General features: G+C 43.7%; 2 protein-coding genes across 4 annotated transcripts in view; one reads left to right on the top strand and one right to left on the bottom strand.

The window, feature by feature from the left end:
• Positions 1-2,950, top strand: part of PREPL (prolyl endopeptidase like) — a 24,144-nt gene extending 21,194 nt beyond the window's left edge. For 2 of the 3 annotated variants that reach the window (XR_014523547.1, XM_083494363.1), the window contains exons 14-15: positions 542-624; positions 2,612-2,950. Coding sequence is in view for 2 of the 3 variants with exons in the window: in XM_083494363.1 (XP_083350489.1) it covers positions 542-624; positions 2,612-2,668 (140 nt within the window). In the remaining variant the exon portion in view is untranslated. The other variant, XM_083494362.1, reaches the window with a different exon arrangement.
• On the bottom strand, positions 2,905-25,065 carry SLC3A1 (solute carrier family 3 member 1). Its single transcript, XM_083494403.1, has 10 exons — positions 24,194-25,065; positions 20,087-20,266; positions 19,341-19,495; positions 15,396-15,521; positions 14,281-14,400; positions 12,964-13,088; positions 10,072-10,270; positions 7,779-7,925; positions 6,795-6,911; positions 2,905-4,691 (listed from the first exon to the last, which is right to left on the bottom strand). Exons 1-10 carry the CDS (start codon positions 24,618-24,620, stop codon positions 4,251-4,253), a joined length of 2,037 nt encoding a protein of 678 aa, XP_083350529.1. The 5' UTR covers positions 24,621-25,065; the 3' UTR covers positions 2,905-4,250.

The raw sequence follows: 25,065 nt of genomic DNA, 5'->3' as shown, positions 1-25,065 counted from the left end.
GATGATGAGGACACACTTTTTACGGAGAAGCAGATTAAATCAGACCAGCACACCTTTTGACCAGAAGCGTGATAAATCTCCCCAGTCCTTGTTGAATGTACATATGGGGAGTGGTAATGTTGGTGAGAGGACAGAAGTGCCTGGTGTGCTCTGGTCCATGGGGTCACGAAGAGTTGGACACGACTAAACGACTAAACAACAACAACAATGTTGGTGTAAATGCATTCTTTGCCTTAAAGTGCATCACATGGAATGGCTATTATGTTAATTGTCCTGGCAAAACCAGCATCTGGGTCACTTTTTTTTTTTTTACGGGATGAATGACCAAAATGAGTTTATATTACGAAAATGCTTTGGAGCGAACAGGTACAGGATACCTTCAAAATATTCCATCCCCATCAGCCATTAAGCATAATGGGTTGTGACAAAATACTGAATTTACTTTCATCACCAGCAGAGTATATACTTGTTTCTACAAGAAAAACACAGCTTCTCCCCCACTCTTGTCTCATCCTTTGTTGGCCTTTTCTGCTTGTTTCAGGACTTCAGATGCCTAATATTCTCTTAGATGTTCAGCCAGGAGGCAGTCATTGTGCTCCATCTTGGGATGATTCTTTAAATCAGGTATCCTCACTGTGCTCTTTTTTGCAATCAACAAGAGGAACAGCACAGATCAGTGTTATACACTGTGGAGATAATTGCTCTCATGTTGTGAGATAAAAACCGAACCTTCAAGGGTCATGAACGTTTGAGGAATAATATGTATGCATGTACAGTGTTTGTGATTCCCAAATAACCATCTCAAATCTGCACACCACCACTTATCTACCTAGTACCATCTCTCCTGTGATATCTACACACAGGGCCAGCCTTACCATTAGACAGAATGAAGCAACTGCTTCAGGTGGCATATGTTGTGGGGACAGCAAAAGCACCCCCAGCAGTTCCTCCCGAGCCTGCCAGCTATTCCCCTTTGTTGCCATATGGCCTCTCCTGCAGTCCCTAAACTGGCCAGCTACCTTGGGTGCATGGGGGATGCTATCCTATCATCAACGTGGAAGTGAAATTCAGTTGTCGGTCCAGGTGGTAAGGGGACGTCCTGTTGCAATTCATGTCAGGCAGCAAAATATATTCGACTGGCCATGTCTACATGCATCGCCTCTCATTCCTCTCCCTAGTGACTTACTCGGGGGGAAACACCCTGGAGGGGGTTTAGCATGTATCCTGGAAGGTTAAAGGGAAGACTGAGCAAAACAGTTGAAGTGGGTGAAGGTGTTTGGTGGCTGTCCATTTTAAGATGAATGCCCCAAAGTCACCTTGAATGGGCAGGAGGAGCTGTTATGTGAATTGGTCAGTACAAACTGATCTTGAGCCCAGTACCTACCTAGACCAGATGTTAAAAGAGCATTTGCTTGTGTATGACATGAACGCTTCTCGTGCTTTATTTAGTGTAGACATATTTTAATTGCTCTGCTTTCTGCTTGAGTGTTTCATAAATAATACTTTTCTCCATAATAAATAAGAGGTCCCTTGTTGGAAAAAAGAGGCTCTGCACCTCTTTTTCCATAAATGGGGACGCCTTCTATTCACGATGCACCAACTTTGGATATTACCCAGCAAGAAAAAATTGCTATATCTATAAAAAAGTAATTGGTCACCATCCAACCAGAGGACTCCTACAGATGGCATTTATGCCTTTCTTCTTGAGAAGCTCAATTCATGAGCCAGATTGTCTTCACTAGCATCTAGTATCTGTTTTGGGGGACTGGGGTGGGCGGAGGCCTGGATTCAACCATTACCCCTCCACCCCAAAAGCTGATGGGTACTGTTGAAAACAGGCTAACTGCACTGTGTAAGGATTGAGCTTCTTAAATCATATACTGCAAATTCAGCAAGGAAGGTCTTCCACTTTCATTCCCCCAACACTGGTAGCCGTACTCATATGGGCTTCTTGCTATGTATATCAGGAACATGCTATACATACCCATGTATATGTATGTTTTTGCTAATTTTTTATTAATTTAGCTCTTTTGTACCTCTGCAAGCAGTTCTTGGGAGCCTTATTTTGCTGAAAACAATCAGTTAGAACAAAACACGAAGGAATTTCAACGTACGAAAAAGCAACGTGCACAAAAATAATTCTTTGTTGCTTTCCCCCTGCACAGCTGAATTCAGCTTGTCTACTTAGCATAGAGTACGTACACATGAGCAAGACACTTTCTTCATCCACTGGCTACAGTGGGAAGAAGCAAAGCAATTTCGAAAGCATTTTTGTGACACCGGCTTCAGACTTGCCGCTGCTGTTCTAGTCACAAGCTGTGCTATACCTGACAGTAATGCTCAATTCACAGGAAGCTTTTCTGATCTCAGTGAAAAGCCCATTACAACAGCTGCCATTTTATAAAGAGAATTGAGCAGGAAGAACTCTGATTACTGTACAGACTGCAGGAGAATCCACATTATTATACCCAATGTTACAGGAGCACGAATTGCACTGGGAGGGAAGCAGCAATAGAGTGGGGAAAGAGAGAGTTATACTTCTCTGAAATGTGCAAAGTGCTATGAAGTGTCTGCTGGTTTTTTCACAGTGAAATGTTTTTCATTGTTTTAGGCTTCAACAAAACTAGCATTTTTGTACAAGGAGCTTGGACTTGACAAACGGCAGTAACTCTGCAAAGCTGGAATTTTTCTCCCAAATCCTAAGGCCAACGGAAATAGTTTTGATGGAATAAGAAACTATTTAAACTAATTTTCTATTTAAAACAGGAATGGGAAATTATTTAAAATAATCTATAGGGTTATTTTAGAATTGGCTAAAGTATTGCAGAGTAATTTTTCATGAATTTGTAATTACTGTACATATTTTTTCTTAAAAACTGAAAACCCTGTATACCTCCAAATGTCTTTTTTTTTTTTACAAAATAAAAAGTATGTTTACTTGAATTAATTTTATCACACCTTCCACAAGGTCGTTCACAATGATTTCTCTCTCTCTTACATCATAGATGTTGGCTTATGTTACAGATGTATGGTGTATTACTATTGCTACAAGTTTGTTGTGACCTCTGGCTAGAAGAAATAAACATATGAGCTGAACAATATAAAAGAGCAATTGCAAATCATGGAAAACAAAATCATGGAAACCAAAAACAAAACAGTAAAAATAATAACTAAAATATTGTACGGGCCAAAAATCAGTAAAGAGGGCAAGCTTACCTCCCTAGGCAAGGTATTCTACAATCTGGGAGTTTCCAGGCTGGTTCAAACAGAACGAAGCTATTCTTAATGACATGTAGACTGTAAGCTCATACACCCTTGTGTGGGAATAAGCCTCAACAGGACTTAACTTGTAAATAGACTAGGATTGCACTGTGCAGTTGGTGAAGGACTAGAGTGATATGTTCTGTTCTCCTGTCTCCTGTCAGAAGTTTGGCGAAGTTTCCAGATTGTTTTCAAGGGCCGACCTATGTAGTGCTTGTAACAGAATGGTTCAACCATTACAGATGCATTCCTTTTCATTATGCTAGAAGATAATCCCAAATTCTGCATTTATCTCTGCTGCCATGCCTACGCATGTGGCAGGCACGTAGTTGGAAGAGACCTGGGAACTAATTCTAGTCCAGCCGCTGCTCAGTGCATGAAATTATTTCTGATAAGAGATATTGCAAGTAAGTGGAGACAGTGATGCCCCAAAATGACCTGCTACTGTTTTGTTTTTTTTGGTTTCTACTTTTGCTTTAGTCATTTTTATTGGCTTTTTAAAGTCTAAGTATAGAACCTAGGATAGAAAAATAAAAAACCAAGAAACACTATACAACTGTCAAGAAAACAGAGCATGGATGGTACAATACAATCCAATACAAATAAAAAGGTCATTTTGAGAGTTCCAAATATCAAGGGAGGCCTCCGAGTGTCGCTGGAAGTGGTATGTATTAATGTATATAATGTAATTTCACCAAAAAGCATGAAAAGCATCATGTTTAGCTGTACCCTGTGGCGCTCGAAATTGACAAGTGATCTTTTCAGATATAGCAGCGTTCCAAACATTTTTGTGCCAAAGTGCAAGGTTCCAAATTCTGTAAAGTTTTCCATTTTTGGACAGCTGGCAAACAAGTAACAAGTAATTAAAAACACACGCACATACACACTCAAAAGCTATCTAAACACAGCATTCAAATTTGGTCCTTCAAAGCTGCTGCCCCTTTTGTAAAGAAATTACAACTCATAGATTTGGAACAAACCATTGCCACTTAGCAATACGCATAGAGTAAATTGAAGGCGCTTGAATAGCATGCCTTTTCTGCAACAAAACACTTCTCTTTGAAAGCTTCCATCTGGTGGACGGGCTCGCTTGTCCAGTATTCCAAAATGAGTCCTTCTCCCTTTTCAGTTGCGACTGCTTTGGTATTTACTACTCTGCCACTGTTGACAACATTCGTGCTTAGCTTTACAGTAGCTTCGGAGGGAATACCAGGAACCGAACTCTGCAGATCTGTTACGGTCTGCTGTCCAAAATTTAGGACCGCCATAAACACTTGATCTAACCCATCCAGTTCCCTCACATATGCAAAGATGTCACGATCATTCCAAACATAGCACATCCATCCTCTAAAAATGGGAAGCTCGTTGGCACGAATGGAACTGAGCTCTCGATACAAGCTGAGTGTAGAATTCTGTTGACTCTCTTGCTCCTGTAATGCAATGGTTGCATCCTTTAGTCAATTCTCAGATGCTGAAAGTAAAGTAATTTCTCATTCCATCCCTGCCTGTGACCTCGGCTGCTCCTACTCTACCACCCTCAGTCAGCCAAAGGTCTACTGCCCCCTTCAATGACTTTTCTCCTTGCCACCCCTATGCATGGAACGGCCTCCCTGCCCATGGTGCCATCTCAACTCCTGCCTTCAAATGACACTTGTGCACATTCTTCTCTCTCGGCCTTTGTCAACCTCTCCCTACTCTGTTGTTTCCCCATTATCTGGTTTAGACTGAAACCTCCTTGAGAGCATATGTTACCTCTATAAGACGCCATGTGCATTCTGGGCCTATGCGCAGCGTTATGCACAAGCCTCAGCTGATTGATCGGGGGGGGGCAATTTTAAGTGCTGTGCATAATTTTAATAGTTAAAATGGCCATTTATTTTTTAGCCCTTTTTTGTCGTCTCAAATGGGCTCTCGAGTTAAACGTACCATCATTCATTTTTTCAGGCTGTTGAGTGTGTTACTGTAATATGGAAGGGAGGATAAAATATTTCCTTACCGCAATGAGTGGCTGCTTTATTAAATTGTAAGATACTTTACTCTTTCTGATAGGGCAATAAAGCATCTATATTGAGGTATCAGCAATAGGCAAATGTTAGAATAAATCAACTTACAGTGCAATCCTATACATGCCCACCTGGAAGCAAGCCCTAGTTAGTTCAATGGAGCTTACTCCTAGGTAAATAGGCATAGAATTGCTATACACCAATGCCATCTTAACCTCAGAAGTAATTCCCACTGAATTCAGTGATGCTTGCTTCTAGGTAAGTGGAAATCTGGATTGCGCCTTACTTCTAGACAAGTGTATTTCAGATTGCAGCCTAAAATGATTTAATTAATTTAACAGATTGAGGTTGAATCCTGACAAGACAGAAGTACTGTTTTGGGGGGACAGGAGTCGGGCAGGTGTGGAGGATTCCCTGGTCCTGAATGGGGTAACTGTGCCCCTGAAGGACCAGGTGCGCAGCCTGTGAGTCATTTTGGACTCACAGCTGTCCATGGAGGCACAGGTCAAATCTGTATCCAGGGCAGCTGTTTACCAGCTCCATCTGGTACGCAGGCTGAGACCCTATCTGCCTGCGGACTGCCTCGCCAGAGTGGTGCATGCTCTGGTTATCTCCCGCTTGGATTACTGCAATGCGCTCTACGTGGGACTACCTTTGAAGGTGACCCGGAAACTACAACTAATCCAGAACGCGGCAGCTAGACTGGTGACTGGGAGCGGCCGCAGAGACCACATAACACCGGTCTTGAAAGACCTACATTGGCTCCCAGTACGTTTCCGAGCACAATTCAAAGTGTTGGTGCTGACCTTTAAAGCCCTAAACGGCCTTGGTCCAGTATATCTGAAGGAGCGTCTCCACCCCCATTGTTCTACCCGGACACTGAGGTCCAGCACCGAGGGCCTTCTGGCAGTTCCCTCACTGCAAGAAGCCAAGTTACAGGGAACCAGGCAGAGGGCCTTCTCGGTAGTGGCGCCTTCCCTGTGGAACACGCTCCCACCAGATGTCAAAGAGAACAACAACTACCAGGCTTTTAGAAGACATCTGAAGGCAGCCCTGTTTCGGGAAGCTTTTAATGTTTGATGTGTTATAGTATTTTAATATTCTTTTGGAAGCCGCCCAGAGTGGCTGGGGAAGCCCAGCCAGATGGGCGGGATATAAATAATAAATTATTATTATTATTATTATTATTATTATTATTATTATTATTATTATTATTATTATTATTATTATTATTATTAATTGTCTGCCAGTCCTAGGTAAGTGTAATGCATAAGCACACACTGATTTCCCATACAATTTGTTTCAGGCTTAATAGCTACTCCTTCTCATCAACTCTGAAGGTGGAAAGATGGTCACTGCTCTGGGAATCATCCTGAGTTTTACTTCTGTGCATGTGAGGGGGCCTCATTCAAACTGGAGCTGGGTTGTCACACTTACATTTTTAGGTATCTTGATAATACTGGCCCTGCTAAAGAAAATAATTTGTAATTTATTTGAACGAGAGAAGAGTGCTTCAGTCATCATACTTACCTTCACGTTTATATTTGGATAGTCGGGATTTACAGGTGTCCAGGTTGAGTTGCCTTCACTAAAACCAGCATTAAGAGTATCATCCCACTGCATGGGTGATTTTTCTGGAAAGGTTGCCTTGAAAAAACCAAGAAGACATTATTCACTGCTAATACGGGGTCACACGCAAGTCAATTTCACATGAGGGGGGGGATGCCTGTACTTCAGGTGTGGTCTGACCAAGGCAGAATAGAAGGGTACTATGACTTCCCTTGATCTGGACACTATACTTCTGTTGATGCGGCCTAGAATAGCATTAGCTTTTTCTTTTGCTGCTGCATCACACTGCTGGTTCATGTTAAGCTGTTGTCTACTAACCCTCCTAGACCCTTTTCACATGTACTGCTGGCAAGCCAGGTGTCCCCCAACCTATACTGGTCCAGCTGGTTATTTCTGCCTAAGTACAGAACCTGACATTTGTCCCTCTTAAAAAAAAATTTTTTTCCTAGTTCTCCAATCTGTTAAGGACATCCTGAATCCCGATTCTGTCTTCGGAGGAATTAGCTACCCCTCCCAGTTTGGTGTCATCTGCAAATTTGATGAGCATCTCCTCAATTCGTACATCCAAGTCATTTCTAAAGACTCTGAACAACAACGGGCCCAGGACAGAACCCTGGGGACCCCAGTTGTCATTTTTTTCAAGGATGATGAGGAACCATTAATGAGCACTCTTGGGCTTGATGTTCTTGGACTCCAACTTGCATCAGCCCCAAACAGCATCACCCCAATGGTTAGGGATGGTGGCAGTCATAGTTCGACAACATCTGGAAGGCCACCCGCCCTGTTTTAGGAGAAACAAGAACAACACAGGCATTGGGGAAGGGGGAATTAACAGCACTGGGAAAGTCAAGACGGCTTGATCATCAACAAAGGGTGAAACAGCAGCAGCATCCTCAGTAACATGGTTATTGCATGGGGGTGGAATTCAAGAATTTCCAAACTCACGTTTTCTGATGTGGTATCTTCCATTCCAATTTCTTCACCGTAATAGGTTGTAGGTGTTCCAGGAAGAGTTAAAAGAAGCATGTTGATTACATTTATGTATTCCTTCCCAATCCGAGAGGAAATTCGAGCACTGTTGTGGTTTCCAGCCTAGCAAGAAAGTATATTGTTTTATCAGACTCCAAAGGCACCATTTCTATAAAAGCCATGTAGATAAAGGATGGGATATCTTTCTCCACCCACAAGCCACAGTCCCTGATGGGAAACCTGGGAGCTGTAGGCCATTGGTGGGTGACTTTAAAAGAGGAACAGACAAATTCACAGAGGGCAAGGTTATCAATGGCTACTACCCACAATGAAAATATTCCTTTGAATACCAGTTGCTAGGAATCAAAAGTTGAGGAGAATGCTGTTGCACACAAGTTATGCTTGTGGGCTACCCATGGACATCTGACCAGTGTGAGAATAGAACACTGGACTAGATAGCGTATCCTGTGAGTGTCCAGGAAAAACCAGGACATCCCTTTTTTTTTCACGCGAGAATGGCAGACAATTCTAGTTTGCACGGTTTCCCGCAGGAAACAAAGAGCTTTTCAGGGCTGCAATCTCATGCGGCACCCCAAAATGTATGTTTTTGGGCACTGTATGTGTCTTAGTTTTGTATAGTAGGACACATGGCAGCCAGGCAAGAGGAGCAGGAACAGCAAGGGGAGTGGCCTGGGAAGGGGGTGTGGCCTAGAGAGAATCCTGTGACCTGGAAGTCTGCATTTGACCCAGGTCCTGAGGTTTCCCAACCCTGGTTTGAACCATATCTTGTTATAGCAGTATGAAATTAATGACTTTGAACTAGTGAAGTCTGCCTTTCCCATGAGCATTGTCTTTCTTTTTTAATGTCCTGTACTATGGAGTACTTGGTTAGACTATAGCCCTCCATGGAAATATATTTTATTGTATATATTGACTGAGTGCTTACATGTTTTTTAATCACAGCACTCAATATTCACAATAAAGCTGGTTTAATATTGCTTTCCACATCTGCTATCCAGCAGAGCAGAGGGAAGAAATTGTTCCAAGGCCCCTAAATACAAAGCAATGGTGAAGTCTAATTATCAAAGCCAAATAAACCGTGTGTGACAAAATATTAAATTTAGACAGCAGGGTACCTAATTTTTCCTCCAAAGGTACAAAATGGAGCACAAACATACAAACGCAATGTCATCATTTTGATCATTTGAAAAGTTTTCAGTATCCTGCTGTACTAGGGGAGATTGTCATGTTGATTTAATTTATTGGACGCCAGTCCAGGGAGCCATGGGACTGACGCCTTATTCTCAGAAGGGTTTTTGAGGGGGTTTTTTTTTTTGCTAAACCTCACACTCTCACCGTTAAAATAAAAAAAAAATCCTTCCAGTAGCACCTTAAAGACCAACTAAGTTAGTTCTTGCAGTCGTTAAGAGTCGTCAACAGGCTCATCTCAGCTATCTGCCAATCTCCCATTCCCACCACCCTTCTGAGTAATACCCCTCCCCACCTTCTCACTATATAGAAGGATCTGGCAACTTCTGTTTCAGTGTATCTGAAGAAGTGTGCATGCACACGAAAGCTCATACCAAGAACTAACTTAGTTGGTCTTTAAGGTGCTACTGGAAGGAATTTTTTTTATTTTGACTATGGCAGACCAACACGGCTACCTATCTGTAACTCTCACCGTTGTATAACCAAAGCCAATCCAAGACACTTTTCATCCTGAGACAAAGGACAAGATGGCAGCCCCACCCTTTGATATACAGAAGCCAACTGGACTGGCAGCTGACAGCAAAGCATTCTTTACCACGCCTGAGGGCTGCAGGGTACCTTGGAGGATGCAGAACAAGCAACATGGGACAGACAGAAATGCCCTCCAACTTATCGCCACTGCTCCCTGCCCCCTCCACACCACTATCTGCCAGCTCAGACAGCTGCCTCACTCTGCCAAATGGTAGGGCCAGCCCAGTGGACATGGCATACCACCTTTGACATGCGGCGAAGGGGTTAAAAGCAGCCATCTTTAGGAAGCCTGCAGCTCACTGGGATGTTCTTAACTATTTCTGGGCCTGACTCTGCCTCACAAAATATTTGTGGACATATAAAGGGATAACCACCCTAGCTATAATGCTGCGATAAATTTAAAGGCAAGAGAGGATGCAAATATGATTAAATAAGTAAAACGAGCAATTATTTGGCCACCTGCAAATGTCATAAAAGGTTGTGTGCCAAGCTGGGAGACGATCATAAGCCTTCGTCACCAGAAGCTTACCGCCCAGTTCGGCCATTTGCCTTCCGGCATATTCTTCATCCACAAAGACACAATTTCAAAAATGCCATTTCCTGATATTTCTTGCATGTTCATGAGGTAGAAGTTGAAAGGGAAATCTGCTTCTTGAATGAAAGGTGTCCCATAATACATCATGGTTCTCTCAACGTCATCATGGTCATTTGCCTCCGTGCCCATAAATCTTGAAAAGAGGACAACATCTGTTTGGTTTTCTGGCTCGTGGTTTTCAGAAGTGGCATTCATTTGATATAACAAAACGGAAAATGGAAAACCTGCCACAGGACTTGATAATAGAACAATGAGCTCTGATTCTCTTTGAATCCCAATAATGATTTACATTTTACATTGCAAAGTTCTTACAAGGCACTGTAACAATTACTGGACTGAATCCAGACTCAGCATGAAGAGAGTTATGCTTGTGGTATGTTCCCACAGGTAGAAGGAGAGGGGGGGGGGTTCCCTTGAAAAGCAGTTTTAGGGAGTTGGTGGACCATCCATAACAGTTTAAAAACTGTTTACCTTTTTGTTTTTACCATAACGGTACAGGAGATGGCCCAAGGGACTGCAGGGGGAAGGGGTGATCAGGAAAAATTGCCTTCCCACTGCCCTTCCTCCAGCAGGAACCTCTGCTGGGCTGGAGTCCCTCTAGTGGTATAGCTAGATCATTTAAGATTCTGGACTTGTTGGTCTTATGGGAGCTCCTTTCCTCAGATAGCAGTGTGTGTTATTTCACTTACTTCTAAACGTGGTAAGCCAACTGCATTTGAGGGGGCGCTGTTGTGGGGCCATAGATGTCTGCCCCAAGTCCTGACCTGATGGTACCATTGTTGGGATCTAGTGAATCACATCCAGCGCTTTCCCCCAGGGGTCACTCAAGGGTACGCAGTACCTGTACACCTCCTTTTTTGGGTTAAAAAGTGTGACACTGTAACAACTTCATGGTACCCATTTTCCTAGGGGGAAAAGCACTGACATCTATCTCAAAATGACTCTTAAGGCATCTCCTCTGTCTGTGGTGAAATTCAGTTCTCCCATATCTGAATTTTTCTGTGCTGAAAAATGTTCAGCCCCCATCCAGAGTAATTTATAGTGCTAGGTTCCATTTAGAAGAGCAAATAATTGGAAGGGGATTCTGGTCAATAAACGGATGGAACTCTGTAATTTCACTTGGGCCGCTGAAATCTTGGCCAAAAACAATAGGCCTCTCAACAGCTGGAAGGGTTAAGTACACTGAACATCAAAAATGTTCTAATTCCACAGGAGTCAGACACCGAGTACAGCTGGTGCCAAAACACAGCAGTCCCATTCTAGGGACATCTTTTAGGCCAGGGATGTCCAACAGGTCAACCACAATCAACAGGTCGACCCCCTGTTGCCCCTGTTGTTAGAAGTTGATTGCAGTCGATAGTGGGCTCATTTTTGTCTGTGGGGGGAAATGAGCATTCGGCCCCACCCCCTCCCTTTTCCCTTTATCTGCACACGATTTCAAGAACGGAAGATGGAGTTTCCAATGTTGCAGGCCCCCTAAAAAAAAAGCCTCCCCCCAAAAAGCTCAGCAACTTTGACCTGCACCCCTAAAAAAGGTTGACAATTTAGATTTTCGTCCCTAAAAAAAAACTCAAGAACTCTGACTTGCCCCCCCCCCATGGGTAAATCGCTTTCAGTTTTTTATTCTGTGAGTAGATCACAGTCTCTTGGTAGTTGGACGTCCCTGTTTTAGGCTAATGCGATACTTATCATTATCAAGTCCAATGATGAAGGACCAGTTGCAACTGGACACTGAACTGTAATGATAAATCATTAAAACATGTGATTGCACACTTACTTGAATATACATTGACAGTACAACTGGCTGATCATTCACCTATATCAGGTTTTGGCTAACCTTTGGCCCACCAGATGTTGTCACACTCTCCCTTGGGCCCCATCCTCCTCCCTGTTGAGTTCCGCAAAGGCAGCACTGAGACCAGGACCCCATCCGAACTGCACATTTAAAGCAGTATCATATCTCTTTCAACTGTCATGGCTTCTCCCAAAGAATCCTGGGGGCTGTAGTTTGTTAAGGGTGCAAGGTTTTGTTAGAAGACTCCTATTCCCCTCACAGACCTAAAGTTCCCCATGGTTTAACAGTCAACCCCTCTTTCCAGGGAACTCTGGGAACTGTAACTCACCGAGGGAAATACAGGACTCCTAACGACACTCAGCACCCTAAACAGAATTCACATCCCAGGATTCTTTGGGGGGAAGCCATGGCTGTTTAAAGTGGTGAGTGCGGAGGGGGCCCAAAGAGGAGGAAGCTGGGCAGCCAGCGCCACCCGCTGGACTGGATGTAAGAAGGCAGGTAGGTGGGGGCTGGCTGGTTTGGTGGGGCAGTGCCCCATTTGCCCTAAAAGGCTAGACTTGACTGGCAGGCCATGATGTAACTAATAGGGCCTCCCCTGAAAATTGTAGTCATGGGTAGGCGAACTAAGGCCCAGGGGCCAGATCTGACCCAATCGCCTTCTAAATCCAGCCCGTGGACAGTATAGGAATCAGTAGAATCTGTACATTTATTTAAAATGCATCTCTGGATTATTTGTGGGGCATAGGAATTTGTTCTCCCCCCCAAAAAAAAATATAGTCCGGCCCCCCACAAGGTCTGAGGGACAGTGGACCGGCCTCCTGCTGAAAAAGTTTGCTGACCCCTGATCTTAGTGGATTGCCAGGTCTATATGAGAGAAGGCATTCTTGCAGATAGTTCCAGTGAGTTCCTGGGATGGGATGGGGACATTCACTCTTACCTGCTAACGTTTTCAGACTGCTTCCTAGGAAAAAGGGGCGACTTTTACCATCACATGAAAAGGATAAGAAATGAAGACGTCGTGTTATTGTTACCTGTATCTTCCAGGCTCACTGCTGAACTTATCCATGGTGTGCCGAAAACTGCGGACAATATCGTGCATGCCAACCTGGGTGGTGGTGTAGTCGTGATACAGCTCAGAATAGGCTGTGATAGTGTCCTTGAAGAGCAATAGGATATTTGTCATTACTCCTTTTCCTAACTTTCTAGGCCCTTCCAGAGAGAGACATCTGAGACCATGGCTGCAATCCAGAATGTTCCTCTCAGAAGATGTCCTTTATAATAACACCACACTTCTTCCCCCTCCCTCCCTCAAGTTATAAAAGAACTTCAGTGTGGGTGCTTCTTATTTTTTAAAAAAAGAAGAAAAAAACCTTGAATGTTGAAATGGATAGATCAGTCTATTTCTGGCCTGCACCATTTTCACCACCACTCGCTCCTAAATCCATTCCGTTTGATTTCTGTATTAATTTGCAAATTTGTAATAAAAAAAAATCCTTGTGGAAACGAATCTTTCCTTTTAAATACATATTTAGATTTTGTTTTCTGTTTAAAAATGCATTTCTAAATGTATTATCTCCCAATACATTTTAACATTTAATATGAGAGCTGCATCAGAACATTCAGGAAGTCCAAAGACCAATGGATGACCAAGCTCTGATCCACACGTTGGCCCAGGAAGTGCTGCCCAGGTCAGTTCCTACTGCAATTCACGATATTTAAAACTACCTTTTATTTTCGTACATTTATATCCCACCTTTCTTCTATCATGGAACCACAGGTGCCATATATATATATATATATATGGTTTATAGGAGGTCATGAATGTCTAGCTAGAATTGAGTCCTATAACTTTCCAAAAGTCTTGGAGGCAATGCCCAAGAACATCTGAAGCTAAATAATACCACTGGTCCATCTCTTCCAGTCCCAGCTGCAGCCTTCCAAGGTCTCTGGCAGAGGCCATATGGACATAGGAAGAGCCTTGCTGGATCTGAGAAAAGGTCCATCTAGTTCAGTGGCAAACAGGTGCCTCTAGGAAGCCATAAGAAGGATGTGAACCCAACAGCTGACACACACACACACACCCCCCCCCCGTTTGTCCACAACACATGGTGTTCAGAGCATAGCTGTCAACTTTTCCCTTTTCTTCCGAGGAATCCTATTCGGAATAAGGGAATTTCCCTTTAAAAAAGGGAAAGGTTGACAGCTATGGTTCAGAGGTACATTGCCTCTGAGAATATAAACTGCCTCTGAGCATATTCAGCTAGGACAGCTCACTAACAAAATGTAAGGAACCCTTATCGGTCCGAAGTGTGTACTCCTGTAAGAGGACGAAGGAGAAAAATTGTTACCGGATTTTGGGATTTATTGACTTGAGGCTCATCTCTCAGATGCGTTGCTTCCAGCAGAAATTTGACCGTACTAATGCTAAATCCATCGACGCCTTTGCCGAGCCAAAATCTGATAACCTCCTAAATGGATAGAAGAGGCAGAATTGTTTTGTGTTATGTCAGGAATCACAGCAAATACATTTCATGTATTTTGAGTTTCGTAAAAGAAATGTAGATTGGCTTAAAGTTCTGTCAACAAGAGGTGTGGAGAACCCTTGGCCAGGCAGATGTTACAGAGCTACAGCTCCCATCTTCCCTGGCCTTTAGCCACACTTCCTGGAGCTTGTGGGATCTACAACAGGGGCTCCCAAAGTGTGATCTGCAGACCATTCGTGGTTCACAAGGTTCACTCAGGTGGTCCATGGAGTGTCTGTACAAGTACAGGGAGGGAGGGACCGCTTGGAGAGAGTTGCAGTGGAAAGTAAAGACCTTTCTGCTTCTTCTCCATGCTAATTCTTCACTACAAATCTCCCACTCCTGGAGCTGTTTTTTCATAGAAGCAGCTTCTTAGCTTTTAAGACATGGCTGCACGCCACATGTACTTTAGCACTTATTATGGGCACTCAATAGAGGAAGTTTACTACCTTATGATAATCATGTGTGATTATAGAAGTTGCAGTCTTATGATGAGATTTTCTGCATGGAACAGGGGAGTGGACTGACCTAAAACAGACATAGATCTGGACAGAAGGAGTTTGATTCAGAGAAGTTGAAATCAGGACAGGAAGTTAGTCATGACTAACCATGATTCCAATGGGAGCTAAGTGCAACTAGCACCCTCTGGATTGTACTCAAGGTCAGTTTGGAAACAACAGAGTGATATTGAAATAAAGGACTTGAGAGCACTTCCATAGTGTTTCAGTATAATTATTCAACCTAGAGCCCTTCAAAAATTGTTAGAAGAGCTGGCTATTAAAAAATAATAATAAAGCAATGATATCAACAGGATTTTTAAACATGCTCATCATTCCCCATTATATTATATATTAGCAAAACAGGTAGCATCAACAAATCATATTGTGTGATCCAAAGACCATGTGCATGCCATCATGATCAGAATGCAATTGATTACTTACATGAATTTCTTCTTCAACATCTGGGTTACGGAAATTTAAATCCGGCTGCTCTTTTCCAAACTGGTGGAAGTAACACTGGTTTCTCACTTCGTCGTACTGCCAACTGGAGTTTCCCAACACACTCACCTGATTGCATAAGAACACAATATCTTTTTAAAAATCAGACTATTTAGAATCATTGTTGTTATAATTAAGGATGCGCATTAAAGTCAGCTGAGGCCCAAATCTCAAATCAGGCCTAAGTAGTGGGATCTGGGCCTCGTTCAAGGAAAGTAAAGATAGCCCTGGATAGCTACCGCCATCCAGGGTTGCCAAAGATTCAGCACCCCCGCCTCTCTCACTTCATTCTACGGTGTTATTGTGGTACCAGCTGCAGCTTGGCACTCCCTGTGACCCTCAAACCGCCTCTGCCCTCCTCTCTTCTTCTTCTGTATGTTAAAAATATGTGCTGGAAGTGTGTGAGCCACTGTGAGTGCCATTCATGGAAGAAAGGTGGCATACAGGCATTTCAATAAATAATGCATGCAAATAATCAAATTAATAATAATAATAAAATAATAAAATTTTATTTCTATCCAGCCCACCCCAGCTGAAGCCAGGCTCAGAGTGGCCAACAATAAATAAAGGCAACACAGTTCACATAAAATAACAATCTATCAATTGAAATGCATTCTAAAATCAATTAAGAAACAAATTAATGACAATCATTGGGAAATAGTGTTTATTTTTTTGGGGGGGGGGGAGTCAAGAACTCAGAATGGGGCTGCCACCTTGTCTTATGCGCGACTTTTTCTGGTTTGCACCTTTATCATAAAAGTTGACAATTAAATAGTTGCCTAAAGGGGCAGCGTCCAAAATGGGCAACAGGAAAACACAGTGGTCTGGTCTAATTTCATTTATATATAAGCCAATGAAATAAAAAAACCAAATGTGCAAAACAGTTCATAGAATCATAGAATCACAGAGTTGGAAGAGACCACAAGGGCCATCGAGTCCAACCCCCTGCCAAGCAGGAAACACCATCAGAGCACTCCTGACATATGGTTGTCAGGCCTCTGCTTAAAGACCTCCAAAGAAGGAGACTCCACCACACTCCTTGGCAGCAAATTCCACTGTCGAACAGCTCTTACTGTCAGGAAGTTCTTCCTAATGTTTAGGTGGAATCTTCTTTCTTGTAGTTTGGATCCATTGCTCCGTGTCCGCTTCTCTGGAGCAGCAGAAAACAACCTTTCTCCATCCTCTATGTGACATCCTTTTATATATTTGAACATGGCTATCATATCACCCCTTAACCTCCTCTTCTCCAGGCTAAACATGCCCAGCTCCCTTAGCCGTTCCTCATAAGGCATCGTTTCCAGGCCTTTGACCATTTTGGTTGCCCTCCTCTGGACACGTTCCAGTTTGTCAGTGTCCTTCTTGGGTCATAGCTCAGTTGAAGAGCACCTGCTCTTCATGTCGAAGGCTCCAGCTCCAGTCCCTAGCATCTCCTGATGGGGCTGGGAGAGATCCTGGTTTGAAGTGCTAGAGCCCCACTGCCAATCAGTGTAGACCAGGGGTAGCCAATACAGAGGGGGGTTGCAGTCCAGCAATGTCTGGAAGCAGGCATGTTGCCTATGCTCCGACTCAGACAAAGCAGCTTCCTAGGTTGGTTGGTTGAATTTAATTTTTGTTTTCTAATTTCTAATTTTATTTTGACAAAGTAATCATCATAAATAAATAAATAAGGGTAAAAATGTGCACCCCACCACCGAGACCATGCCATTGTAACTATCCAACCTCCCAAAATTTCAACACTTCGTGCGATGGTTTGACCCCTTTCCATTTTAACAGTACAAATTCTACAAACACCCTCCATATCTCCTCAAAATAATTTCTCCTGCATATTCCCCATCTTACCCTAATGGCACATGTTAATTTATCATTAATAGCTATATCTCACACCTCTTTATACCATTCTTCCATTTCATATTCTGCTTGCCCCTTCCACTTCCTAGCTATAATAATGTGTGCAGCTGTCAATAAATTTGTGAGCAAGTCCTTCATCGCCTGCGAACCTTCCACCCCATCATAAATTGATAATAATGCTACCTCTGGACTTTTGGTCAGCTTTAAACCGGAGATTTCTGTTATCTCCTTAAACACCCTTCCCCGCCCCTCAAATGTAAGTATTTACACCTCCTGGCATCCCCTCCAACATAACACCAAATATTCCTTGTTAGCTTCCTATGTTTGTAAAGCTCATTTTACAAAGTGCAAACACACTACAGGGCAAAATGTTTAAAATAAAATTACTTCTCGATACAGATTTGTTTGCCAAAACTGCAATTTGTGCTCTGGCCTGAAACACATAGAAGGGCATGTTACAGCAAAACAGGGCAGTGTTTTCTGAAACTGTCCTCTGCAGCCGTTTCCCAAACTGCTCCAGCCTCAGATTAAAATGTGGGAAATGAGAGCAGAGTTTTCATCCTAGTGAAACCAGTGTCTGACATCTTTGCATTACAGAAACAGAAAAGAGTGATCTAACAATGAGCTGGTTTGTTTGATTCTGATGTCATGTTTGGCAGGGGGAAGAGACAGCTGTGATGAGGAGGCTCCAAGGCTGGCGTGCCCACTGGAACAAGGGGTATGTCACAACGAACTAGCCATGCGAAATGTGCCGCTTCCTGCCAACAGGTTTCTACAGAGAGCGGCCGAAAGTAAGCCAGAAAAGCAGACTCGAAAAAGAATTAAGATCAAACGAAGCAGAAAACAAGCAACAGCAGCTAATGGTTCAACAACCAAATCACTTACGTGACACGTGTGCTTGGGAGGGCAAAATATTTCATAAGAAGCTGAATTTCACATCTCTTGTTTGTTTGTAAATGCTTGCAGTTTAATAACATCACAACGCTTACAATGCTATTACTGATTAACAGGTTGATCCTAAATGTCTTTAGTCAGAATTCACTCCCTTTGACTTATTCCCGAGTAAGTGCACACAGGACTAAACTCTTAATTGATAGAGCATTCTATTGGAGTCAGTGGACTTTTGTTCCCAGCCAATGTTTTCGGGAACAAAGTATTCTGTAGTCGTGTGATTTCACAATTCAAGTTTTTTTTGTGTGTGTGTGTGTGTGTGTGTGTTCTCATTTTGAACTGAAGTTGCTATTACAGTAACAGTGCTTAGCAAATTATATATATTATGTCTCTATATATTATACATATGTTAATAGCAGTCCTAATGAAATCAGGCTACATAAGAGGAGATGACCTGCTACAGCCAGACATACAGTGGTACCTCTGGTTACATACGCTTCAGGTTACATACGCTTCAGGTTACAGACTCTGCTAACCCAGAAATAGTGCTTCAGGTTAAGAACTTTGCTTCAGGATGAGAACAGAAATCGTGCTCCGGCAGCATGGCAGCAGCAGGAGGCCCCATTAGCTAAAGTGGTGCTTCAGGTTAAGAACAGTTTCAGGTTAAGAACGGACCTCCGGAGTGAATTAAGTACTTAACCCGAGGTACCACTGTACCTTAAATGTGAATGGCATTTACTGGGAAAGCTGAGCTGCCGTGATCAAAGCAGAGGTTGTTTGCAAGAGCAAGGAGGCTGTCTATCATTGAGAGAGAAAGGGAGACCAAAACTATTTCATAAGGGGAGCCTGATAGATCAGGCAAGGGCCAATCCAATCTAGCATCCTCTTTCCCCAGTGGCCACCCAGATGCTGCAATCAGGCCCTGAGCGCAAGAGCACCCTCTCCTCTTGCGGTTTCTAACAACTGGTATTCAGAAGCATATCGCCTCTCATCGTTATACCTTATAACGGGTGGAGAACCTCAGGCTCAGGAACCAAATACCAGGCCTCTCTGTTTGGTCACTGTTTGAACCACATGGTGTGAGGCTTATGCCTACATTGCTGCATGCTTTGTTTGTTTATTTTTGTGCTACCGGAGTTCTGTACTCACCCAGTTATTTGGTGGTTTGGTGGTCCCATTGGTATACGTGCAGTTATGCCAGATGTAATAATCCGCGTATTTTTCAGTCCGATTGCGGCTAAGCTGAAACCAGTTGTGCTTGTCACTTGTGTGGTTAGGTATTAGATCCATTATCACTTTCAAACCTTGCGCAAGAGGATGCAAAAAACAGCCTGTCAAACTGCACACACCTGCATTGTTCCTAGAAGAGAACTAAGTCTTTGGCTTTGATTGAACAGGTGCACAATAGCAGATGGGGGATAATCTTGCTTGTTTACTGTAAAGGCTTATTGCAAAGATTACTGAGCTGATCCATGTGAAGCGCTGGGACCAAGTTGGGGGAAATTGTTGCCAAAAATTGCTAAAAGGGCTTGTGAAGATCCTGTCCCGAAGACCAATGGAGTTAATTAGCATCTAATAAAAACTACTAAGCATTTCACAAAACCAAGTAAAACATAGCTTGGATCCAGTAAACTACAGAATGGATCTTCCTCGCTCCCTGTTGGATGAGCAGCAGCAGAGATCATTCCAGATGCAACTTAATGGCTAATTCTGTTATCAATAAGTTAGCTAACCAAGTGGGATGTATCATCATTCATTCATTCATTCATTCATTCATTCATTCATTCATTCCATTTCATTTCTATACGGTTTTATAATTTTAAGGGGAAAAAATATCAAAGCACATAAAAACAGCAAATGAAACAATCCAGAATAAAACATAGAGCAAAGCCAACCTTTATCGTGTATCGCTGCCACCAGGTTTTCAAAATCCTTCATGGTTCCAAACATTGGGTCTATGTCTCGAAAGTCTTCTATGCCATATCCCAAATCTTGTAAGGCAGACTTGTAAACAGATGTGATCCAGATTGTTTTTACATTTAGATACTGGATGTGATCCAGCTTTTCTTGGATACCTAGGTAGGGAAAATAAAGGGGAAGGAACAAACTGCCGTAACAACCAGTGGGGTTAGCTGGTTCAAATTCTTGATGGTTTGCAAACTTCACTCCTTCTGCATCTTACAGGATAGTTGTGAGGACCAAATGAGTTGTGGAGGGACGGGGACACTTACACTGCCTCAAGCTCCTTGAATAAAAGGTGGGTTAATAACTAACAACAACTAATGCTGTACTGCAGAACATTGTTCCTGCCTTGTGTTTGAACCAGCCAACCTGTTAGGACCTCTTCCAGGATATTCCATTCCATCCATCTGATTTTGGCCAGTTCCCCCACTCCTTTAGCAAGCAGCTCCCTATGTTCAGTACCATCCCATTCTGGAAGATCTCCCAGACCTCTGAAGCAGCTTTTGGAGACCACAGAGAGCAGTGATGGAAAGGAGGAGGCAGGAAAGTCTGCTTAAGTAAACTTCCTTCTATTCTTGGTTCACATGATCCAGAATCCAATATCAATAACATAGGGTAAGGTTTGGAACTGCTGTTGTTCCTAACTTGTTTAAGTGTTATAACGCATGAGAGATACTTCTAGGAAGCCTCTCCTTAGTCTTGCAGTGGCCCATCTTAGGGCAGTGTTTCCCAACCGGTGTTCCGCGGCACACTAGTGTGCCGTGAGACACCGGCTGGTGTGCCGTGGGAGGGAGGCGGGCGAGTCGGGCGGCGAGAGGCGGGGCGGCGGCGAGGATCCGCGTCGAGCCGGGGGCGGCTCCGCGGTGCTGGTGCCGAGCGGCGGGGCAGCGCACGCAAAAGGGAGGCGTGCGAGACAGCGGAGGAGGAGGAGGCCGGCATGTCCGGGCAGCAGCAGCAGCAGCAGCAGCAGCAGCAACTCCCGGCGACGGCTCCTCCTCCGCCCGCTATCGCCGCCACCACCACAACAGCCGCTGCCGCCGTCCCTCAATCCCTCGCTCTGCTGCCTCCTCCCACCCCGGCAAGGGGAAGGGAAAAAACTTTAACTTTTGTGCGTCCCTCCCGGCGTGACGCTGCGCGCTGACGTCACGGGGCGGGGCTTTAATGGTGGTGTGCCGCGAGATTTTTTCCCGGTAAACAGGTGTGCCGTTGCCCAAAAACGTTTGGGAAACACTGTCTTAGGGTATGGTCTGAAGGCAAGTGAGGTCACCACTTTGTTGAAGCTAAGCAGGTCTGGCTCTGGATAGTGTCTGGATGGGTGACCACCAGAGAACCCCTTGTAGACCACTGGGGTTCCATGGTGGAAGGAAGGCAGGATGTTGCAAGCAAATAAATAGAATCCAGTGTTTGGATTGCCAGTCCCAGAGACAGAAGGAGCAAGATGGATTAGCATCACCAGTAGCCATGGGACTTGGCAGCAGGCTTTTTGGGGAAGATGACGGGGTGTGGAATGTCCTCCCATTCAGAATTAACTAAACACTGACCAAGGGGGTCCAAGTCTCCATGGCAGAATAATTAATTCCTAAGAAGCTTTGGTGTTGTCTGAGAATAGCTACAGTATCCCTTTTTTTTCTTCATTAGGAATGTAGGGTATTTAAAAACAACAACCCCCAAACCACCCTTCTAGATCTTTTAATTTCATGAAACATTAACTGGAAAGATTTCTAAGACACAAGACTACAGTAGTACCTCTAGTTAGGAACTTGAACTCGTTCTGGAGGTCTGTTCTTAACCTGAAACTGTTCTTAACCTGAGGTACCACTTTAGCTAATGGGGCCTCTTGCTGCCGCTGCACCGCCGACACACGATTTCCGTTCTCATCCTGGGGCAAAGTTCTCAACTTGAGGTAACTCTTCCAGGTTAGTGGTGTTTGTAACCTGAAGCGTTTGTAACCTGAGGCGTTTGTAAGTCGAGGTACCACTGTATAAGAATAATTTCAGTGCCAAAGTACAACTTTCTATTTTCCGTTAGGTAAACTGTCTTTTGCCTTTGCCTTCACTATGACTGTTATTCTTCTTCCAGTTCCCAAACCTCTCTTTATCTTCGCCTTAATCAGGGCTGCTACACATTCTTCAGATACAAACAGTTGCCTAGTAGCTTTGGGGTCATCTGACATTGCATTCCAGAAAAGGACAAGCAGTGAGCTGTAGCTCTTACCTTATATTTCTTACTGAATATTTTTGAGTGTTTATTCAAAATATGCATCTCCCACTTTTGCAAAATGCAGCCAACAGTAGCAAGGCTAATGCCGCTAGCCAGAAACAGAACGTCCCGTAATGATCTATTTATCTTTCAAATACAGTGGTACCTCGGGTTACAGACGCTTCAGATTACAGACTCTGCTAACCCAGAAATAGTACCTCAGGTTAAGAACTTTGCTTCAGGATGAGAACAGAAATCGTGCTTCAGCAGCGCGGCAGCAGCAGGAGGCCCCATTAGCTAAAGTGGTGCTTCAGGTTAAGAACAGTTTCAGGTTAAGAACGGACCTCCGGAACGAATTAAGTACTTAACCCGAGGTACCACTGTATTTTTAAGAGGTGCACTGATGGTCTCTAGCAGCATTGTGAGGAGAGAGGCGAGAGAGAAAAAGTTGCCTTCAAAATTACAAACGCTTTCATCCCTTATTCCCTAAATATTATTTTTTACACATGTGCATCTATGCTTTTTAAACTTACCTGTCCTCCCTTTACTCAGTGGCATTTCCCAGCCAGCATTGGCTATATGAAGAACCTCAAGGGCTTGCGTTGGGGTTGGGGGTTGGGTATGTGTTTGTGCGGATAAATAAATCCTGCAACACGAATGCAGGGAAATCCACAGTGAAGGATGCTCACTGCAGTGGACTAAACCCATTTCTGCCAGGCTTCCCCGATTTAGAGGACAAATCTATTTTGCACACTCAGCTTTTCCTCTCCTCCTGACCTGGCACCCCAGAGGTAGCAGGGGTGCTTTTTAGTAACGTGGTCTGTCTGTATGTCTTGCCTACTTGCTTTCCCAGCAGAAACCGTGCTAGCACACCTAGCGCTCTGCTCACAAGGTGCGTGTTAATTTTCCTGCAAACCTTCCCCCCCCAAGCTAGACTGCCCCCTTCAGGTGTGGTGGGGGGTGCAGCCCCACTGCCAACAGTCACATCTCTTGCCACTTTACAATTAAAGCACTCACAACCATTTCAACAGCCATGGTTTCCCTCAAAGAATACTGGGAACTGTGGTTTTTTTGAGGGTGCTGGGAATGGTAGCACAGCCAGGAATCCCGTAACAACTCTCAGCACCCTTAACGGCAGTTCTCAGGGTACTTTGCAAGAAACCATGACTGTTAAAGTGGCGTAAGAATGCTTTTAAAAGGTCTGGTGTGAAAGTGACTTAATGTTGAAGTTATGATTGAACATTCCACCTGATTTCCTTTCCTGCAAGGTCCCTTATTTTATAACTTCCTTGTCTCATAGATTGGGACATATGTCCACAATTTTAGGCAATAAAGCTTCAAGATACATTTTATTTTTTTTAAAAAAATATTCTGGGTCAGGAAAACTCATTCTCCATTACTTTGACTAGAACAGAAAAGGCTAAGATATAGAACACTGTAAACAACTAAAAACTTTGGCAGGATTTGAGTAATGCCTGTAATGTACTAAAAACTAAGGTAAAAACGGATTACTGAAAGAAAAACAGAGAAACGATGTGATGCAGTAGGAAATGTTTGATCATGGAAACCATGGGTGGGAGGAGTCTAAGAATTCAGAGAATCCTAAATGAGGATGATTAGGATTAATGTTTTAATTCAAATGTAGAATGTAAAACTGAATAAAAAAGATTTGTTAAAAAAAAAGGAAGGAAAAGGCTAAGATATTTTCTTACAGCCTGTGAGACCACCATCTTGCCGACTCAGCTGTGAGTCCAGGTAGTGACTGTCTGGGAACCATGGTGGAAGAAAGGCAGGATAGAAATGCAAGGAAACAAAAGATAAAATAAGTCCGACACACCTACCTTTGAGATCGCCATTCCCATCGCTGTCAGTGTCCTTAAACGACCGAGGGTAAATTTGGTAGATGGGGCTGGCTTGCCACCAGCCAAGGCATTTGGGGGACAGAGCGATAATGGCAATCGTAGCTGCCACAAGCACCAGCGAGGATGCAATGATCAACCAGAAGAGTATTTCTCTGGTAATTTTATAGCGTGCTTGAGATGAGAACTGGAGGAGCACTTCTTTGGGCATCCCTGCGTAAGGCCTCACTGGTAACTTTTCCACCGTTTCAGACTCTGTGAAAAGAGTACATGTTTTTGGCAACCCATCTTGGCTCGTGGCATCGGCCTCTTTTTCCTCCAGCTCCTCGCTTTGAACAAACCCGTTGTTCTCGATGCCTTCATTCTGGCCCAGCTCAAGAGAGATGGTCTGGTCTTCTTTGCCAACCATTTCTCCTCAGTCCGTTCTCACCCCTCTCAGAAGACTCGGTGCAGTTGGAAGAAGGTGGGGCAGGTGGCGGGGGGGTGGAAGAGAGGAAAAACCTTTGGTCGGTGAAACGAGGAAGCGTCATTAATCCCTGGTTTAAAAATAAACCTGAGAGACCAGTCCAAAGTCTGACCCAGATTAAGAGAGCATTAAAGGCTTCCACTCCTCTGAACAAAAGACTTTTCTTCACGACGGGGCAAAATGTTGCAAGAGAACAACATTTGTTCTCCAGCTCATGCCAACCAGACTTCAAAAGAAAATAGCCTAGCGTTTCAGGAATAGAGGTACTTGAAGGCGGCCACTTCTGGGCAAGGCTGGTGTGCATTTAACACTTGCATGCCAGGCAGCCGTTCCACAACAAGCAAGGCCTCTGCCCGTTGAGTCACCATGCTGGAAAACGCTGCATCTG

This window comes from Podarcis liolepis, assembly GCF_965112155.1.
Source record: "Podarcis liolepis genome assembly, chromosome: 3".
Lineage (NCBI taxonomy): Eukaryota > Metazoa > Chordata > Lepidosauria > Squamata > Lacertidae > Podarcis > Podarcis liolepis.
This window is presented reverse-complemented; position numbering and strand designations above follow the sequence as displayed.